The following is a 21,030-nucleotide window of genomic DNA, read 5'->3' as shown; positions in this document are numbered from 1 at the left end:
ACCTTCGAATTACAAAAAAATTGCAGAAATTAAAACAAATTTTGAAATAAAAACAAAGAAAACAATTTATAAAAACTTTATTAAAAAATTGCAGAAATTACACAATTTTTTAGAAAATTTGAGAAAAAAATCTAAAAATTTTGAAATAAAAAAAATATATATAAATTTACTTTTAAAAAGAATGTTCAAATACCAGAAAAATTGCAAAAATTTCAAAACATTTTAAAAATATATTTGACATTTTTAAAAAATCGCAAAAATACCTAAAAAATAACAAAAACCAACACAAATTTTTGAAATTTTGCAAAAAAAATGAAATAAAAAAAAGAAAAAGAAATATTATTTACTTTTTAAAAAATTGTTTAAATACCAGAAAAATTGCAAAAATTTCAAAACAATTTAAAAATTGATAAATATTTGACATTTTTAAAAAATTGCAAAAATACCTTAAATAACAACAACAAAAGCATAAAAGAATACTTGAGTTTGAAAACATACACTGATAAAATCTCTTTACTCATTATTGTTAGTGTGCATTTGCTTATGTCTTGTCACATATCAAGCAGGTATATTTAATGACATGTTGTAAGTTAAATGAATTAAATCTATATTTTCTTCCAGATGAGTCTTTTTGTAGATGTAGTTATCTTCCCAGGGCTGTAAAACTTGAGGTTAGCCACAGGTGCATGGAAAGTTGGTGGATGTTGATGTTGTAGGAGGTGAAGTAGAGCGGTGGCAGGCTTTATTGACAGATGGGATGAAGATTTAGTTCAACTAAATGTTAACGCAGGATTTTATTTAGTGTCAGTGTCTTTAATCATCAATACCCTCTGTAAGAAAAATAACTATTCTTTACTCTACCACAAATCAGTTTTTGATCTTGTTGACACAGACTCTTATTGATGTGAAATTCTGTGGATCTAAAGGCAGAAAAGGCCACTAGGATAGTCTAAACCAGGCTGGATGTGTAACAACTCGTCATCTAATAACCTTAAAGCTCCTCTGAGGAGTTTCACAGGTTACATCACAGACTGAAACCAGACTATCAGGAGCACACCTGAACGTGTCCATGATGATGTTTTTATGTTAAAAAAAAAGATACGTACACATAAAAAGGGCGATGTAATAAATATTACAGCATATGACCAGAGAGGGCGCCAAAGTCAACACAGCCCTAAAGTTCCCTACAGCAGCTTTAATTAACAAACACAGGACAACAGGAAAATCTGAACCAGAGTGGGGTTTTTTTCTTCCCGGAGGCGTTTAACCATGAAAACTAATTTCCTTTAACCGCCCCGGTGTTTAGTTGACTCATAAAATTATTTTAAACATCTGACTTCCTGCAGTAAATCCGTTAAAAGGTTTTCTTCGAGGGGATTCAGTCAGATTTGTTCCTGTAAGCTTCACACTGAAGAAACGGCACAAAGCTGCAACATCGAGACCAGAAACCAACAAAAGGAGCTTTCTCTGCTCAGCCGAGGTGTGTGTGTGTGTGTGAGTGTGTGTGTGTGTAAGCTTATATCCCAGCCTCTCTCATGTTACCTTTTCTGCAGCTGAACAGAGCCTCAGTGTGTTGTGTGTCGGTGTGTGTGTGTGTCTCTGTGTGGCCTGGCAGAGCAGAAACGTCCGCTCTTTAAACATCTTCAAGGTTAAAAACAAAGATTCTGTCTGAGCTAATTCGTCTCTGTGAGCTCATGTTTTGAGTTTTCTTCAATGAGCGAACGTCTCAGAGAAGAGTCCGACCTGCCCTCCAAAGCTGATAAAGTATGTGTTTCACCTCCTGTCTGAAATCCGGGCTCTAAAACCCTCTTTTATGGTTTAGTCACACCTGAATGAGGCTTTTGGCGGAGCCGCCTCAGCTCTTTCTCCGGCACGTCACACATCCTCATTCCCAGGTCGAGTCATTCTGCTCAGGGACACAACAATTAACATGTGAGTGGTGTTAAACGTGATCCCAGGCTGACTGAGCTCATCAGGGACGAGGTGATTACAGAGTCCAAACCGGATCAGATTCACTCCAGACTTTTATTTAAAGACTCAACGACAGAAATTGAAGTTATTTCCAAGTGTAAAGTTGAATGTCATCCTCAAACCCCGCACCTCGTCACTGCACCTGCTCTACAGGTGAGAACTCTGGAGGTACATGTCATATCCTACTCTTACCTGTTTCCTACTTCACCCACTGAGCTATTCTACCTGAATTAAGGCAGAAAAAGACACAAAAACAACTTCACGACGTCTCTAAACCTTCAGAAAACAGCCAATAATTCACTGTGCGTAAAATTTTTCTTGAAAAAATTAAAAAATTAAAACCACCTCCATGACATGTCATAAGATTGTATTTTTTGGAAAGCTGTACGTAGAAATACTAGGTTACAACATTACTATGTCATATATTTCTCCATACATGTCACTTTAATTCACCTGAGGGCGCTGTGCTTAAGGGAAACAAATATTTGTTAAAAATACTGTTAATAGCTGCAAAAAATCAATGAGTAGGAAATGGGGCAGAGTGTAAAATTTTTTAAAAAAAATTGAAGTTGTTCAAGGTGTCTGTGAGGATTTTGTGTTTGGTGTTGTAACAGTGACACCTGTGGCCAGAATCGGTAGTGTTTTCCCAGGATAAAGACTCCGTTTCCCATGAGCATCATCACCAACTGTCGTAAAATCGTGACTAATGCCAAGGCGTGCATTTCATCGTCTCTTTAGCTCTACTTTTCTTTGATCAAGACAAATTTTCCCAGGATGCAAAGCAACCAGCTAATGTATGTATATGTTGTACTGACAGCGACAGTCTGGAACGATCCCATTTTGAATCGTGGATTATAAACAGGAAAATGTATAAAGTGGAACTTTTTCAAGAGCTAAAGTCCTCACAGAGCCTAAAATACCTCATCCAGCTAAAGACAGTCTGTATGTGTATGAGCCCAGTCAATGTCCCAGAGTATTAATTTAATGGAGGTAGATCCTTTTATTACAAGCGCTAACAGCAGGATTACCTACTGCACCTGTTGGGCTGTTTTAAAGATGGCCGACATCGAAGAATTAAGAAGCACGACAAGGTTTTAACCCTTTCAGGCTTAAATCAAGTTTAAGTAACGGAAAAAAATCAGATATTTGTGGAAAAATATCATATGGGGTAGTTTTATACAATTCTGACTTTTTTGAGACGGACCTTCACATGCAATGCATTCTGGGATGTTGAAACGCTGAAATAAAGCTACCTCTAAGGAAAAACTCAGTGGAGATAAAACCTACAAATTGGCGTGTACTGTATAAATATATATTCAGGGTTCATTTTCTGCAGTTTTGGTGTCAAATTAATGGAAGTTGGTGGTGAAACTTAGATGAAATTGATGCCTTGAAATTCTGTGACGGCAGCCATGTTGGAAGTGACACAGCTATGCCAATTGGTGGGAAAGTGGGAAACTGTTTGTTGCTAATGCACAACTAAGTTCTGCTGTGGTACTTCAGAGAGAAAAGGCTCATAAATGTGGATGTGGAGTAATTAGGTAACTAGCAATTAGCTGTTGCAAATCTGCAACGTCTGTCTTGAAATAGTTAAAGCCAGTCGTCAATTGGGGCCATGTTGGAAAACAGCTCTGCCTCTGATTGGGTGAAGTGGTGATCGTTATATTTTCTCAACTGCTGTGTTAGAAATAAATTAACTCCTCGTGAGGTATTAAGACCTTTCTCGATTTTTGAACCAGGCTAAAAATGTGTTTTAAATGCTGTGTGTATGGTTTACGGTCTTTCTGCAATCAGCCTCAAGTGGACAAACGATGAACTGCAGTTTCAGCACGTCTACATGGCCTCATTTCTCACAGCTGGAGGTTGCTGCTTAGTTAAAGCGCTTCTCACTGGTGTTGAAAGGAAAGCCTTTGACTTAAACAATAATAATGATAAATTTTATCGACTAAATTTCAAAGTCCTTTTCGTCATGAGATCTCAAAGTGCGACAGAGTAAAACGAGTAGAAACAAGTTGAAACCTTTAAAGGAAAGCTGTTTTAAAAAGAAGGGTTTTCCAGCCTTTCTTAAAGGAGTTGTTTTTCTTGTGGAGCCCTCTGGTGGTCAGGGAGGGTATTAACCCCACCCGAGCTTGAGTCTGAAGTCGGGAGGTGTCACCAGAACAGAGACTTTATGACGAGGTTCCTCCATTTACTGTGAAACTGAGACCCACCACACACGGATGAAGTGAAAAAACTTTTATCTCGCAGAATTAAAATATGGAAACTTTGCAACTTGAAGCAGACGCTGCTATCGCTCACGTCTGATGACTGGCTGTGGTTTCCTGAGTTTCTCGTTGTTAAACCGATGTTGATGTTTTCATACAGAAGCTTAAACTCCAGTTTTCCTGAATCCATCTTCACTGCTTCATGGTTTATTTCCACGTGTTTTATTTCATCTGTTTTCTTCAGACTGGGCCGACTGAGTGTTGAAACCTTCCTCTTATAAAAACCATCCCGTCAAACGTCGTCTGTTTAAGCTTTGAGAAACGTTTCCGCCCAAACTAAACAATGAGCTGCAGCAGAGTGAAGTGAAGACAGGACGGAGTTCATGAAAAGTTTTCTTTTCCTTTGGAAATTACATCCATAAAGGCTCTAATGTGCTATTAAAAGCTAACTTCTCCCATAAGTCATTGCTGGCAGGAGGGTTTGGATTGGCCGTGTTCTCACACAGTGACCCACAATCCTCAGCGCTTCGTCGCTCGCTCTGTGACCTGTTCACTTCCTGTTTGTCAGTTTCAGGTGTGTAAAAGCTGAAACGTGAAGGAGATAGTTGGGGGAAAAATAAAATCTCACGTGGACCTGCAGGAGGGTCAAACCGGAGCGTGTAACATGATGAAAAGACCTGAATCAGTGTTTTGACTCTGCAGCATGAGGCTCGGTTTAGAGGACGGTTTCAGAGGAATGAAAGAAGCGTGACTCGTGGTTTTGGATCAGAAACAGATTTCTGAGAGGAGAACAAAACCGCTTTCAGGATGAAACATGCGCTGTGAGAGGAGTCGAGGTGCTGGGAAATCAGGTTCAGAGCAGATTTCCCCAAATATCAGACGCAGATAAAGATCCTGGAGCACAGAGGGTTTATGAGCTCTCTGACCGTGTTTTAGATTCTGACTGTTTCACAGTGAAAATCATTTTTCTGTGTGTAACCAAGTATCAATTTATCCCTCTTTAAATAACAACAAAGATAAGATTCAGATATACTCAGCAGAGTGTTCATCAGAGGAAAAAAAAAATCAGTCCTCCAGTTCTTGGATAATGAACAGTTGATCCTCTCCTCAAATATTGTTTTAATCTAAACTCCCAGCAAAGAAAAAAAAAACTGGGTACCCAAAAGAAATACTAAAGAGCGCTATAGAAAAGTAGGAAACAGCGACCTCTGCCTGGCTTCAGTCCGCCAATGCCAGCAGGGAAACGGTACAATTGTGCTGACTTGGTGTGAAAAACAGCGACTACAGACCTGCAACAGCTGAAGAAAAAAGCTGAGGGACTGAAAAAGCTGCAGTAAGCATGCCAGGCCTGTAGGTGGTGCTATAACTGTTTTGGTCAGAAGTAGCTTTTGGTAGATCTACACTGAAGTAGAGCTGAGCAGATCATCTGGTGTGTTGGTGAATGCAAAGAGCAGAAGTGGAGCAACAGATGCTCACTTTGTTAAAGACAGTCACAGATTCAGTAGATTCAGCAGCACAAGAACAACACGGCAGTTTGTGACGATCGTAACAACGGTACCGTTGCCCTGTTGTATGAGCTCACAAGAAGTGGAGCAGGTCGTCAGCGTTTCCACTGAAAACGCCGGCTTACTGTTCACACGGCAACAGTGTCGGCAGCGTTTCAGAAAAATCCCACTCTGGAGGCCGTTCAAAAGTTTGCATTGTAGGTCGGCTAAAATGACGTTCCCGTGCAAACACGAGGCTGAAACGCATCAAAACTTTTGCGTTTCAGCCTAAAACAGTTATTGTGAAGACAGGCCACAAGTGTGAAAGTTTTTAACTCTATACATGGTTCACAATATCAAACAAACACAAACAGTGTTTATACAGTGACTCGTTTACAAGCCTGTTTTAGATCTCTCTGTGCTATTAATTAGCAGTTAGCTGGTGGTTAGCATCTAACATCAGAAAATGCACAAACTCCCCTGCATCGAGATGACTGCTCTACAGCCGTAAAGCGGAGCATCAGTACCGGTAATCAACAGTATCAATTTTGGGTACTTTTTTGTGTTTATGTGGTTAAAAGTATCAATTTGTTTCATAATACAATGTAAATTCTGTTTAATTCAACATATTTATTCTTCAATATATAAACTTGCAATGCTGTGTTCAAGTCCAGCTTGGAAAACTACCTACTCTTCCACTCTCTCACAGTCACAAGTCACCTAATTCAGTACCCATCCCTGGTACCAAGTTAGGTACTTTTTTCAGTACCAACCGAATTCTGTCAAAAGTACCGGGTACTGATTTAAGTAAAATCAAAAGGTTCCATGTTTACGTACCTAACTGCATCCTTGTGACTGTGAGGGAGTGGAAGAGTAGGAGATTTTCCATACTGGACTTGAACACAGCATTACAAGGTTATATTTAGAAGAATAAATATATCAAATTGGAAAAATAAAACAGTTTTTATTATTAAACAAAATGGTAATTTTTTTACCACATAAACACAAAAAAGTACTTTAAATTGGTACCATAGAGTACCGGTATCGATTGCCAGGTACGCCAGAGTCAAAGAAAAAATAGCAACCAAACAAAATTCCTTTATCATCATTTATTTAATCAATGTTTGAATCCAATATAAGTTTAAGTTCACAAATTTAATGTCATATTCAATAGACACTAAGAGTACAGGGCTATATTCTATTTTTTTTTTTCCATCCAAAACTGCTTTGTGCTTGTTAGGCGGTACTTAGCAGAAAAGGGTACATGGCTGAAAAAAGTTCGAGAACCACTGGGCTAGATAACCACTGGGTTACATCAACACATCTAATAGATAAAACCAAAACTGTTGATCACACAAGAGCAAAACATCCAAATTCTGTTTTTGCTCTCCATACTCTGAACCTGTGGGTCAGTCGTGCTTGAATTTACTTAGATCACCTCCTGAACCAGTGTGAGGAGCTTCCTGTGGTTATATAACCTCTCCATCACTCAGACCCTCTTATCTCTCCTCCTGTCGCTCATAAACCTGAACGCAGCCTCGGGCAGCTCCGGGTCACTGGAGCTCTGCAGCTCTTCCTCTCCTAAGCCCCTCCCCCTTTGTTTGACTTCAGCCAATCACTGCCTTTGTTTACAGAGGTTGCTGGGGTGACGGTTGGAATGTGGCTCCTCCCAGGCTGACCTTGGGACACTTTTGCTCTCCTCGTGTTATTTATCACCTCGTCAGTTTCTGTGTCTCTGAGTGTCTTTTTTTTAGGGAGGGGGAATCAGCGCGTCGCCAATCAGTTTCAGCTCAACCTGATATCTGAGCTACTTGGTCCATTCTCGACTTTTATGTCTTTCTTTATGTTTCACCTGGTCTAGAGTGATCTGTTTCTTTCAAATTGAAGACTAATTAAGAGTTTAACCATCCTGAAATCAAACGTTTAAGTTTTTAGATGTTTTTTTGTGACGTAGCCACATCCACAGGTCGAGTTTCGTCTGTTTTTGTGAAAGAGTGAAGAGCGTGGAAGAAAAAACACCAAGAGAGAACGACACAGAAAAACCGTCATGACATAAAAAGAAAAACAGAAACAGAGATGAGTTTCAGGAAAAAGCAGCAGAGCCTGAAAACACACTAACACACACACACACACACACACACACACACATGTTCCTGCTAGACTGAAACCAAACATCTATCAGCTGTCAGAGTGGACCAGAGACTTTTGTTGACACACAGCTCCACGGCAACGGAGGGAGAAAGAGAAAGAGTGAAAGAGAGAGTGTGTGTGTGTGTGTGTGTGTGTGTGTGTGGTTTGTGGTCCCGGGCAGGAGTAGCCTCTTAGTTAATATGTCACAGACAGACTTTCTTGCTCTCCTGAGGTCGGACGCTGCTGCAGTTTCAGATTTAAAGTTTGTTTTTCACCGTTTGATGTTTTTATTCTCACTCATTCAAACTTTCACTTTTCATAATCTCTTCATGTTTTATTCTTTATGTGCGGCTGTTCACAGACTTTATAAACGCTGAACTAGATCAGCTGATTTAATGAAACCAGATAAAAAAAGTCAGAGCTGATCTCTGTTTACAGATCCTGACACAAAATAAACTTCCAAACATGCAGAAAGTCTACAGTCCAAAGTCTGGATTATGATCTGGTTTCTCTTTGCTCGATGTTTATGGTCTGAGTGAAACTGATCAACTGTTCACCTGCAGAGAAAACAGCCGGTGTGAGAGAACGCTGCTGTATGGCTCATTTGTTGGTCATGGACACCAAACTGGTTTTGTCTTCAGTGATATTTTTACTATTTTTTCTCCTGTGTTTGTCTGGAGATCCTACATGTAGCCGTGGCTGAATTGTTTACGTGTGAAATCAGCTGTTAGCAGCCTGTAGCATATTAATGCTAACTGGTGCTAGGCCAGATGTTCCCCCACAAGGTGAGGAGAAGGAGGTGCTGGTTCTCAGATATGAGCTAAGAAGTGAAAACATCGACCTGACCTTCCATCGATCGTTCTTGGGAACGTAAGAAGTATCTCCAATAAGATGGACGAGCTAGCTGTGCTAACCCAGCAACTAGGGATGGGAATCAAAAATCAGTTCCTTTTGAGAATCGATAAGAAATGTTTCAATCCATCGATATCGTTAGCCTTTGTGCTTAACAATTACCTTATCAATTCTTTACATTGTGCCGGAGCCGCCGGGCCTTAGGTCGACTAGTCTGCTGCAGCTATCTTAGCTTAGCAGTTAGATAACGTTTCCCTAAAAAAACTCTGATTCAGGATTTTCAGTTTGAAGTTTTCCTGAAGAACTGACTCAGTACATTCAAAATGGTATAAATCACTTTACTTAACAAAATAACAAAATAGAGCTAGCTTGATGCTAACGTATATGGGAAACTGCATTGATATGCTAGCAGTTAGCATACACCAGTATAACTTCAGCTTCAGAATAGAATTTCATCTTTCATCACAGAAACATATCACATCAACTGTTCGAAAAAATACTGAGAATTCCAAATGTCAAAAGCTAACAGGCTAATGAAAGGCTCATGGCTGACTTCATAACTACGGAAAGGTTCCAAACAACTTAAACCATTTCTATAACCACTTTGAGACACTAGATGGCCTACTTTAATTATTAATATATTACAACACAGTACATCAATGTCACATTGTGTGAAGTTTTTACCTGTTTCTGTTTAATTATACCCAGAAATATCCAGACTCAGGGACCAATTACATTTAATTCACTTACAGTATAAACTCAATTAAATGTTGAGACAAACTGTAAAGCTACTTTTTGTACCAAGAAGGAATCGATAAAGAATCAGATCGATAAGCAGAATCGATAAGGGCTTCGGTATTGACGAAATCTTATCAACTCCCATCCCTATCAGCAACAGAGGGAATACCAGAGGGCAGAGTAGCATCATGCTATTCACAGTCATGGCTAACAGAGCTAACAGCAGACACCAACGCCACATTGGAAGAGCTTCACCTGCTGTGGGCAGACAGGATGGGGCCTGATGATGAATCAGCTGTTTTTAACCAGGATGATGCAACTCTCTGTAACAGGTATAAAAATGTTTTTCACTTCTTTTTGTGTCTTTGATTTTTTAAGTTTGAGCTAAATCCTGACGTCAGCCTGAGGAGAGAGAAGAATGAGGAGGAGAAAGTCTGAATCAGCGCTGAATATTCAAACGTCCCTGATGAGTCTGAGCGAAAGCGACTTTAACCCCAGCTTCGGTCATGTGACCAGCTTCACTGCAGGCTAATGTTACTCTGCAAAAACACAGCCTGCAGGCTCTGTGTGTTACTGTGTGTGTGTTACTGTGTGTGAGTGTTTGTGGGAATGAGGTCACACAGTCTGATTAAGGTCACAACTGAAAGCTACAGATCCCGTCAGGCCTGTTCTCCCCTCACCTGGTTCCTCTCACTTTAACGCTTCAAATCCACCGTCTGAGGCTTTAAACCTGAAATTCTCACTACAAGAAACCAAAGTTTAAAATGTTTTGATGCAACGTGATGGCCGTCCAACAGTTACGGTCTTGGAAATGCAGTCCTGATTCTGCAGCTTCTACATCTGCAGACCCACACAGACCTTTAAGACCCCTGAAAGATTCCATTTGCTCACATTTCTACTTTTCCCTGACAATGTCTCAGTTATGATGATCAGTAAGATATTGTTTGTTCACAGCCCATAAGAAAAAATGTTGGGCCAAAAAGACAAGGGGTGGTCCCGCGCCGGAGGACTTCACTCCGGCTGAACAAATTGGTGACGGAGCGGTCTTTCATGCACGCCCGAGAGAACTGATTGGTCAGCGGGCGGTCTGTCACACCCCGTGAGATAGGGCTGAATGATTTTAAGAAAAGATTGAATTGCGATTTTTCTGGCAGATATTGTGATTTCAATTCGATTCACGATTTTCTTCAAATCAAGCTTTGGGATATTCACATGTAGGGCCGAACGATTTTAGGAAACAATCTAATTTTTCTGGCAGATATTGCAATTCACGATTTTTTAATCATCAATAGTGATGATAAATAATCTGTTTTCATCAACTTCTACTCCTAAACAGAGGCGTTGTGTTGTTGACCTGCTTACCAGCACTTTTAACATATAGATTGTCTACAAATTTGTAAAACAGAATGTGTATAATACTTGACACAACAGATCCTGAGTCAGTCAGGAGCGCTGCAAAAAATTGCTGCTTTGGCGATCTCAAAATTGCATTGTCTAAAATTGCGATTTCGATCTGAAAAAGATAAATTGTTCAGCCCTACCGTGAGCTCTTATCCTGGAACTAAACCTGCTCCAGACCAGGTTTGGCGTTCAGCATCAGTTACCGTGGCAACGTGTCTGGATAAAAAGAGATCCACATTCATAGTACGGAAAACCTGAAACTTATCCAGGAAGTTATCTCTCTAAGAGCTAATCCAGCTTCGTAGTACAGGCCCCAGGTCAGACTCAGACCGCGTCCACATGTATCTGGGAAACCTCATGTAGTTACACGTTAAGGCCTGTCGTAAAACCACAGTTTTATGTCACTAAAAATGATGCTTTCTAAAAAAAAATGGAGATTTGGGAAAACTGGTTCCATGGTTTTGTATAGACGCCGAAAAATTGAGTTTTTGGTTCTCAAACATCACAGCTGATTGACAAGAACTCCTTTTGATTGGCTGGCACAGGTTTCACGTCTGAAAAACAGTGCCACCTATAGGTTTGGCATGCTTCAAGCAGCACACTTCGGTTGATTTTCCCCCTGCTTGTTTTTGAAAGTTTCAGTTTCAGTTTCAGTTTCATTTAGTAGACGCTTTTGTCCAAAGCGATGTACAACAAAAGCAAGAATTTAGACAGAGCTTCAAGTTATTCAGCTGCAGGTGCTGCCATTAAGAGCAAGAGGGGAGTATAATAATCAACAAGACAACAACCCACAATAAATCACTGCAACAGTATACCTCAATCTTCAACAACATGCAGTAGTAGTGCCGAAAATTCATAAGAACTGGGTCTGAGACCGTCTGACTCATTCTCCCCCTGAGGACAAAGAGGAGAAGGCTCAGATTAAGGGTCTAAGTGTTCCCTGAACAGATGAGTCTTCAGACATCTCTTAAAGTAGAAAGAGACTCTGTGGATCGTATAGAGTTAGGTAATTCATTCACCATTTGGGAACAACAGAGGAGAAGAGTCTGGCTAGAGATTTGGAGCCGCGCTGGGCAGGGAGCACCAGGCGTCTTTCACAAACAGAGCGTAGAGGACCAGAAGGAGTGTAGACCTGGATGAGGGACCCCAGGTAGGCAGGAGCCATTCCTGTCTCTGTTTGTAAGCCAGAAGAAGAGATTTAAATTTGATTGAAGTATTTTTTAAAACGAACGGGCGGGTTGGGATATTTGATTTAAAGCATGGTACATCAGAGTCTTCCTGATCAGGGTCACAGGGCTCCTATCTGTGCCGGATGTTGGAGCAGTGATGTGTCAATTCATAAAAAGCAGATTGACCAGGAGGAAATATCTCAAATTGTGCATCTTTTTTCGAAGGCTGCAGTGAAATCAGAACATTTACTGAAAAAAAAAAAACACCTGACAAATTCTGGAGGGAGTTTCTTCAAAATGAAGACTGACATGTGGAGGATTAAAAACCAAACATAATATTTTGTTTCCTGGATCATTTTCCAATTAACCTGCAGTTCAAACAGAGGAACACACCTGTCTGCACAAGAAGAGGCCAACACCCTCTCACACACACACTCACACACACTCTAACACACACACACGGTTTTGTAATCGCAGAGCGCATAGGCTTCAGTTTTTCTAACAGTCAGCAGCAAACATCTGTTCCCACGCTCCGTCTGTTCGTCTGTCCGTCTGTTGGTCTCACTGAGGCGAGATATGTGACACACAAACGTCACCTGTGTAATCACACACACACATCTCCTCCACAGCGTCCAGCAGCTGCACACACTCTGACTCACTCAGGTTAAAGTGTGTGTGTGTGTGTGTGAGCGTCCAAACGTACAGAGGTGTGTGTTTCCTGATCAGTCTGCAGCTCAGAGACACCACCAGCACCACCTCACTGAAAGAGTGTGTGTGTGTGTGTGTGTGTGTGTGTGTGTGTGTGTGTGTGTGTGTGTGTGTGTGTGTGTGTGTGTGTGTGTGTGTGTGTGTGTGTGTGTGTGGGTGTGTGTTCATGGACCCCACCCGCCTCCACCCAGTCAGACATTTCCTCTCTGGCGTGGAAAATCAAACCTCCACACTTTGACATCACTGCACACGCTCAGTCCTCTGCAGCTCATCACCATTTTCGTGGCTGAGGTCTGAGGGTCTGGAGGTCTGGAGGTCTGAGGGTCTGGAGGTCTGAGGGTCTGGAGGTCTGGCTGGACTACAGAAGCTCCTCTGGGTCTGTTTTGGACCCAGAGCGGCGAGCGGCAAGCAGCTTTGATATTTCTGGAAGTGTTTGAACATGAGGATGAGTCAGAGCGCAAACAGGTCCCACGAAAAGAGCAGGAACCAGAATCCTGAACTCGCAGTCCTGCTCACACCTGGTCCCGCCCACAGGTCAGACCGCAGGGCTCGGATGATGTCACTAATAAAACTTGGCGATGTTTCTTATTAAAACACAGCTCTGAGAGTGTGTGTGAGTGTGTGAGAGTGTGTGAATCTCCCTGTCAGTCTGCTGACGGAGGCAGAAACGTGAAAACACAGAGCGGAGCTGCCTGGACCAGATCAGACCAGACCCAGGTTCGTTACAGGAGCAGAGACGCTCGTTGGTGTCTGAACCTTCATATCACAGAACATCCAGAGAAATAAAACAATAAGAGTCTGTGTCCAACAGCGTGACCACATTTTAACTCTACTTCTCTTTAACCATGCCTCTTCCTCTTCATTTAACCCTGAAGGTTAAAGAGGGGTATTATACTCAAACTCTAGACTTCCTGTTGGCCCTTTTGAAGCTTATAAAACAATTCACAGCTCTAAATGTGTCTTTGAAAACCCTAATTTCAGCTACAGTCTCTTTAAGAAACAACAAAGAAGTTCAAAACCAAGTGTTCTAGAATCAGGCATTCCACTTTTTTTTAGGAACTGTCTCTTTAAGGAACATCAAAGCATTTCAGAAACCAGTGTTCTGGAACCCAGCACTCCAGAAGCTGCCTGCATGCTTCATTTCTGCTACTGTCACTTTAAGGAACATCAAAGCACTCCGGACCTCAGCATTCCGGAACTCAGCATTCTAGAATCAGGCATTCCGGAATCTTTTTCAATGCTTCAGTTCAGCTACTGTCCCTTTAAGGAACATTAAAGCATTTCAGGGGCCAGTATTCTAGAACCAAGTATCATGAAGTCTCCTTAATGCTTCAAATCAGCTACTGTCTCTTTAAGAAACAAAAAGGAATTTCAAAACAAAGTATTCTAGAATCAGGGATTCCACTTTTTTTAGGCACCGTCTCTTTAAGGAACATCAAAGCATTTCTGAAACCAGTGTTCTGGAACCCAGCACTCCAGAAGCTGCCTGCACGCTTCATTTCTGTTACTGTCGCTTTAAGGAACATCAAAGCACTCAAGAACCCAGCGTTCCAGAACACAGCATTCTAGAATCAGGCATTCCGGAATCCTTTTCAATGCTTCAGTTCAGCTACTGTCCCTTTAAGGAACATCAAAGCATCTCAGGAGCCAGCATTCTAGAACCAAGTATCATGGAAGTCTCCTTAATGCTTCAAATCAGCTACTGTCTCTTTAAGGCCTCCTCCACTGTTGCATTGCGACGAAGATTTTAAGTGTTTCCACGTATTTTGGACCCCAAAAGTTTGGAAAGGGATGAAAATTAAATATTTTTAAGCACAAAATTTCTGTTTGGTTCACTTTGCATTAATTGTTCTCCTTAAAGGAGATTCACCAATCAGTGATGTCACAAATTGAGCACATCTTGTGTCCCTCCCAGAAAATTTCTCAGTGTCTTTTGGAAATGCCTGTTCAACACACCTTCACATTAAAGTTGGAAACTTTATGACTTGTTTTTCAAAATGTGAAAAAGCAGATATACCACCTCTTTAATAAAACATTTCTGTTTCTGATCTCTCAGAACTCTTGGAAAAACAGAAAGCAAAGGAAAGGTATCTGTAGAAGCATCCTGAATGAAAACTTTAACGTTATCTAAATAATAAACCCATAAAAACTCAGTGATGTAACAGTCAAACGTGATTCACGTGGAGCACATGAAGCAGTAAAACTGAGCACCCATCCTCATCCTCACCCAGCTGACTGACCTCATTAACAAAAGTTAACGTTTATGACTTTTTAAAGACGCTGTGAAATATTTCCCCCAACAAACCTCACCTCTCCACACGAGGCTGGGCTCATTAACACAGGTGTGTTTCCTCTCAGCAGGAGTCTGCTCATTAAAACACTCTGCTGTTGTCATGTGGGGACCTTCACACCCAAAACATGCCAGACCCCATTCAGAAATCTGTCACTTTAATGTTTCTGACCTGACTTATTTCATCAGCAATTAATGTTTTCACTAGCAAACTACAGAAACTCATGTTTACAGGTTTAGTTCCAAATCTCACCTGCTTTCTGTCAGAAATGTCACAATGGGGTGAGAGGCAGCAGGAGCATGTTTTACGGAACAAACTGAGGATTTTAAATGAAACGTTTGGTTTACAGTGAGTAAAGTGTTAGCCGATTTAAAGATGAATTCATGTCAGTTTTGTACACAAAGTTAATTATGTTAATCTGATGATATTATTGAGATTAGACCAGGTGATGTTAAACTGCCAGATTCTTAAAAGGCGTTTGGCTGAGCGTCACTACACAAGCTAACGGGACCAACCGCTGAATTTAAACGAAATTAATCTCATTAAAACATGAGTTTTAAGTAATTTTACACATTCTTTAAAAATAAAAATCAATAAAATTACTACTTTAAGTCAACTGTGCACTTTGAAAGTAGTCTTGCTACCCATTCAAAGCACCGCGGTTTACCAATACAACCAGGTGGGCGGTAGCAAACGGCGTGGTCGCCTCAAAAACCAACAAAAGTACAATAAATAGAGTTTATCTTGAGTCATAAATGTAAGCCGAATTGAAGAGTACATCAACCTGTTTTGTTAGACACCATTAACATCTGGATTTAAATAATCTTTTCTTGTTTAAAATTATACTAAACTAAAAATCGCGATATTACTAATGGAGGTTCGGCTATCCAACAAATAATACAATCGTTTTTGATGAAACAAAAGAATACTAGGCACGAGAAATTAAAAAGAAATATCTTTAAATGTTTGCTAATATGACTTATTTTGATGACTATCAACATTTACAACTTTCTTTTCTCTACTTTTACCGCCGTCTGTTACTTTGCTCAATGCAGCCAGGTGAGCTCTAAACGGCATTGACCCTTTAAGAAAACCTCGTTATTTCCCCAAATGTTAGTTGCATTGTGTATTAAATATATGCCGAATTAAAGAGGTTGATTTACTTATTCAAAATATATAACTCGCTTTCATGTGTTGTACAGTTACTTTTACTGGGAAGCAGAAATGTTTGAAAATGAAGATTTATTAAGGGGGATTTGTGCGCCTCGTGGGAAAACACGTTAATCTGTGCTAAAACTGGGAAAACTGAGAGAAAAACTGGACTTTGATGGTTTGTATTGAATATGCAATCTTATTCAACATGTGCAGGCTTATTTTGGACAGGTAAGGTAAGTGATGGGTGTGTTTGGAGCCTCAGAGAAGCTTCCAGACGAATGAATGGACCGCAGTCACTCACCTATGGAGACCAGCTTGATGTTCTCCTTGTCAATGAACTCCAGAGCCACCGACACGTTCTCCAGCTTCATCTGCCTGAAGTTCGGCCTGCTGTGGTACTTTCTGTACATCTTCTTCTGGCTCAGGACCTCCAGCAGAGCGATGAGCCTCAGGCCGTCGCCCAGGTCCGTCTGCAGGTCTCCGATCCGCTTGTTGACGCATTTCAGGTGCTCGTTGGTCCAGCGCGTAAAGGTGTTCTGCTGGATCTTCTTCCACGGAGCGTCCTCAGCCAGGTCCTTCTCTGTGGCCGGCATGTTTCGCGGTTGTTCTCGAAGTTTCTCCGGGAGTTGTTGTTCAGAGTTCAGCTCGCTGTGACAGAAACTTGGCCGTGTTCGTGGGTCGTGTCGTCGCGGTGTTTCCTCGGTGCAGCCTGAAGTTGGTCTAAGTTTTTTCTGGATCCCACTCAGAGAAAAGACTGGCTGCTGCTGCGTTCAAGTGCAGCCCCGAGAGCTCGGAATTCTCAGCTCGGCTTTCCTAACGAGACAGCACTGCCTCCCTCTGGATTTGATCCTCCTCAGGGTCCAGGTACTAAACCTGCCCTAATGTCAGCGTTCATGTGCTCTTTAGTTTTTATCATCGTCGTTTAATGTGATGTTTGTGTTTTTAATCCATGTATGGAAGCCCTGAGCAGACATTCATCCCTACATCTACTTTATTACATTATTTTTGTTATGATTTAATTTAACCTTCTTTTTTTTTTTTTTTTAACTTTATTTTAGTTCAGTTCACATGCTGAAGAGTGATAAAGAAAGAAAAAAACCATGGATTGTAAAATGTCATCAATGGGCTTCCATACTTCTCCAATCTATAAAGCTTGACCTGAATATTTTTGAAGAACAGACAAATTTTCACCAAAATCCTCCATTTTTTACTGTACTTTTTAACTTAAATTTCCCTACCTTTTTTATTTTCTTTATTTATTTACTTATTTTTTTTTTTAATTTATTTGCACAAATGCTTAATTTCTCTTTTAATATTTTTATATTCTTACATTTTATTTATTCTTAACACTACACTCATTTTTTTTTATTCTACAGAATGTTAACTAATTTTATTTTTTCATTTATTCCACACTCTTTTTATTTAATTTTTGGCTCAAACAACAAAAGTTTTTCCATTTGTTACTATGAATTTGTGCATCCTGGCTCTGGAATATCATGTAGTTAACAAAAATAATTGGGTAGGTCACAATGAGGAAAACAAAGGTTAATTAAATTGAAAAGCAACAGGTGTATAAATAATTAAAAAAAAGATAAATAAATAAAAAAAAATGAAGAAAAAAGTGGTTGAGCAATGAGAAAAGTGAATTTAAAAATAAACTATTTTTATTTATTTATTTACCTTGATGTTTTCCCCCATATGTGTTACACATGTTGCAAAATTGACAATAACGCCACCTTAATGTAGTTTGGATAAAGAAGAAAAGTGATTCAAGATTTCATACAGAAGAAAAAAAATAATGTTTATAAATTTCCATATTTTTTTAATCCTATATTTCACATTTTGGGTGTTAAAGTCTTATAAAAAATGCTCTAAATTGACTAAAAACAAAGAAAATATATGAACTCAAAGTGAGAACCTGGTGCTTATATAAAGATAAACATGTTTCTGTAACAGGAGAAACTATGGACTCATTAAATCTACGTGTTGAAACATCTTAAAGATGACTTCATGCTGCCTCTGGATGATTGATACGTGTTTGTCGTGTGAAGATTTCCCCCTAATACCAGAGGACACACACACACACACACTCACAAACACACACTCACACACAGGTTGGGGCCTGTTTAATGAAGCACTCGTTGCTTATCTGTCTAGATTACACCACACAGATCTCCCTGCTCTTAAATCTGAAAAAAAAATTAAAAACTCAGTGACTTCTCTAAAGTTTGTTTCTAAAGTTTAACTTAACACACCTTTATCCTTAACCCTGAAGCTCAGATCTTTAAACTTGAAGTTAATCACGTTAATCAGCTTGAGTTAGAGGCTGATTTACTCAGACTGATGATCGACACCTGCAGGGTTAAAACAAGTTTTTGTTGCTGAAGTGTTCGTCTGAATCATCCACATTTCTGAGTTTTGAATTATGAAATGTTGATCTTTTATTCACAGAACACTGAGCCGTTAATCTGTCTTTTGTTGCCTCAAGATTACACCAAGTGTTTCTGATTCATAATGATTAAGAGCTTAGTTTGTGAGCTGGTTTTATTTATAATCCCAGTTTTCAGTTAATTAAGATGCAGAAAGAATGAAACCAGAAATATTTGGCTCCAAGACAAATCAATTTTTTTTTCTGAAGATATGTTGACCAAAAATAACAAAAAAATGAAGGGGAAAAAAGAAGGAAAAAAAAAATAAACTGTTTCTTAAAACTTTCTGGAGGATAGTAAAAACTCTGGAAGGTCGTCATCAACTTTTCAGAGATTCTTAGAAATAGTAGAGACAATTCTTCAAAGACCATTCCAACTTTTCCCCCAAAGTTTCAGAGTCTTTCATGGAATCTGAAACATTTTACCAAAATTTAAAAAGAGTTTTAAATCAGAAAAACTTTTCCTGGGTTTAGAGCAACATTTACATCCCGAGGAAGTTTTACTTGATTTTGAGAAACTTTTGAGAGAGCACCAGAAACTTTTGCGAGATCTTAAGAAGTTTTCATGACAAAGAAATTTGGGAGATCCGGAGGATTTTTCACAAAATTTCAAGAGAAACATCAAAAAACTCAACAAACTTTTACAACATCTCTGGAAACTTGTGCAAGATTTTGAGGAAAGAATAATACTCAGGAATCTTTAGGATCCAAATAAATCTTTAGGATATTTGAGTAAACTTTCCTGATATCTGGAGAATCTCGAGGAAATCCAGGGAAACTATGATGAGATCTTAAGAAACGGTTTTCAAAATCTCAAGATAGTTTTTCAAGAACCAAATCACATTTGAAAACTGTGAGAAACTTCTTTGATGTCAAAAACTTTTGGGAAATTCTGGCAAGATCTGGGCAACGTTTTCATGATCCAAGAATTTTGCAAGATCCTTAAAGTCTTTCAGATTTTGCAACATCTCCAAAACTTCCCCAATAACCAATACATTTTTGAAAAATCTGGAGCATCTCAAGAAGCTTTTGGAAAACCTTGTAATACATTGCAAATATCAGGAGTCTGGCAAGATGTTAGACATCTTTATGAGATATTTGCAACAAGAAACTTACGAGCTCTAACTCAGTAGAGCTTTAACGCTACTGTAAGTGATTTTAGGCTGTGTTGCTTTTGGCGCCCCCCTGTGGAGGAAACTGCCTTTAAGGTTTAGTGCGTCCTTGAAAGGGAATTTTTTTTTAGAAAACTCCCCTTTTGCAGTCCTCACTTAGCAGGATTTTTTTTCAGAAGCTGTAATATCACTTGTGGTGACACCTACCCCCCACCTGTTGCAGTTTTAGACATTAAAACATCTCTTCCTATTGATGATCTTGTTTGCTTTTCAAGGTCATAAAGAGATGTCCCGGTTAATTTCAGGCTGTTTTATTGGCGGTAATACAAAAAAAATAAATAAATCTGCAGAGGAGCTTTAAGTTCAGGTGGAACAAGTGGTCCTTTAATGGTGTATTAAAGTTGCTTTAAGTAAAATTATCTTAACATGACAGCCAGAGGAAAAGTTGGAGTTTGATCTATTTATTTAATCCCCGAAGATCAGAAGTTGACAAATTTGAGAATTTGCAGACGTCAAATATTAGTAGAAATTAAAGCTCCTGTGAGTTTTTTTCTTGAGATTAAAAAAACCCTGAAATTAAACGTAATGTCTCTTTATTAGCAATACAATCAAACCAGATGATCAGGAAACAAGAGATTAATTTCTTGATGGTGATTTTAAACACTTGTCGCCTCTGTCACAGGGTAGGTGTCAAACAGGAAATGATTTTTTTTTAGGTTTTCCAAGCGGTAGATTTAATTCAGGGCAGCTAAATTAACATAAATGAGATTTCTTTTTGTGTCATATGCAGAGGGCATGAGTAGGCCTGTTCTGTCAACCGAGGGCGGCAACAGCAACACCCCCCTGGAAAATCCTCACAGGAGTTTTAATAGCCAATGAAATCGATCTTAAATGAAAACAGACTGACTGATTGAGCTAACACCTGTCGCCTCTTAACTTCCAAAACATTTTTACTAGATCCAGAGAATCTCAGGAAGCTTTTGCAAAACCAAAGCATTTGGGTGATCCTCTGATTTTTTTGAAAAAAACTTTTGCAAGGTCCCAAAAACTTTTGAAAGACTCAGAGTAACTCCTAAAAATGTATGTATTTTTTTTTTCTAGATTCTCTAGATCTCTGTCAAGACCAGGGTAATAATTGCAGGATCCTGAGTTCGGTAAAATCTTCACGAGAGACTTTTGGGAGACTACAATACATTTTTGCAAGAGCCAGAAAATCTTGAGTAGCTTGTGCCAGACCAGATCTGACTTTCGTGAAATCCTGAATCCTCTTCAAGAGCCCAGGAATTTTTGGAGGATCCCGAAAAAAAAAAAAAAAAGGAAAACCAATAGAGAGGAATGAAAGTGCATCCTGCAAAAATGAGTCTAGAAAACAAAAAAATGACCAAGA

At 39.5% G+C, this 21,030-nt stretch overlaps 1 protein-coding gene across 1 annotated transcript in view; it reads right to left on the bottom strand.

The window, feature by feature from the left end:
- The window catches only part of flnba (filamin B a), an 85,110-nt gene extending 68,187 nt beyond the window's left edge, over positions 1-16,923 (bottom strand). The window contains exon 1 of the mRNA XM_074669567.1: positions 16,405-16,923. Coding sequence (XP_074525668.1) covers positions 16,405-16,696 — 292 coding nt within the window. The 5' untranslated portion in view covers positions 16,697-16,923. The remainder of the gene's footprint in view (positions 1-16,404) is intronic.
- Positions 16,924-21,030: the final 4,107 nt, after the last annotated feature.

Source organism: Halichoeres trimaculatus, unplaced genomic scaffold, assembly GCF_033239565.1.
Source record: "Halichoeres trimaculatus isolate MK-OKI-2021-1 unplaced genomic scaffold, fHalTri1.1 fHalTri1_scaffold_1, whole genome shotgun sequence".
In the NCBI taxonomy this organism is placed as follows: Eukaryota; Metazoa; Chordata; class Actinopteri; order Labriformes; family Labridae; genus Halichoeres; species Halichoeres trimaculatus.
The sequence above is the reverse complement of the archived record's forward strand: the minus strand, read 5'-3'. Positions and strand labels throughout refer to the sequence as shown.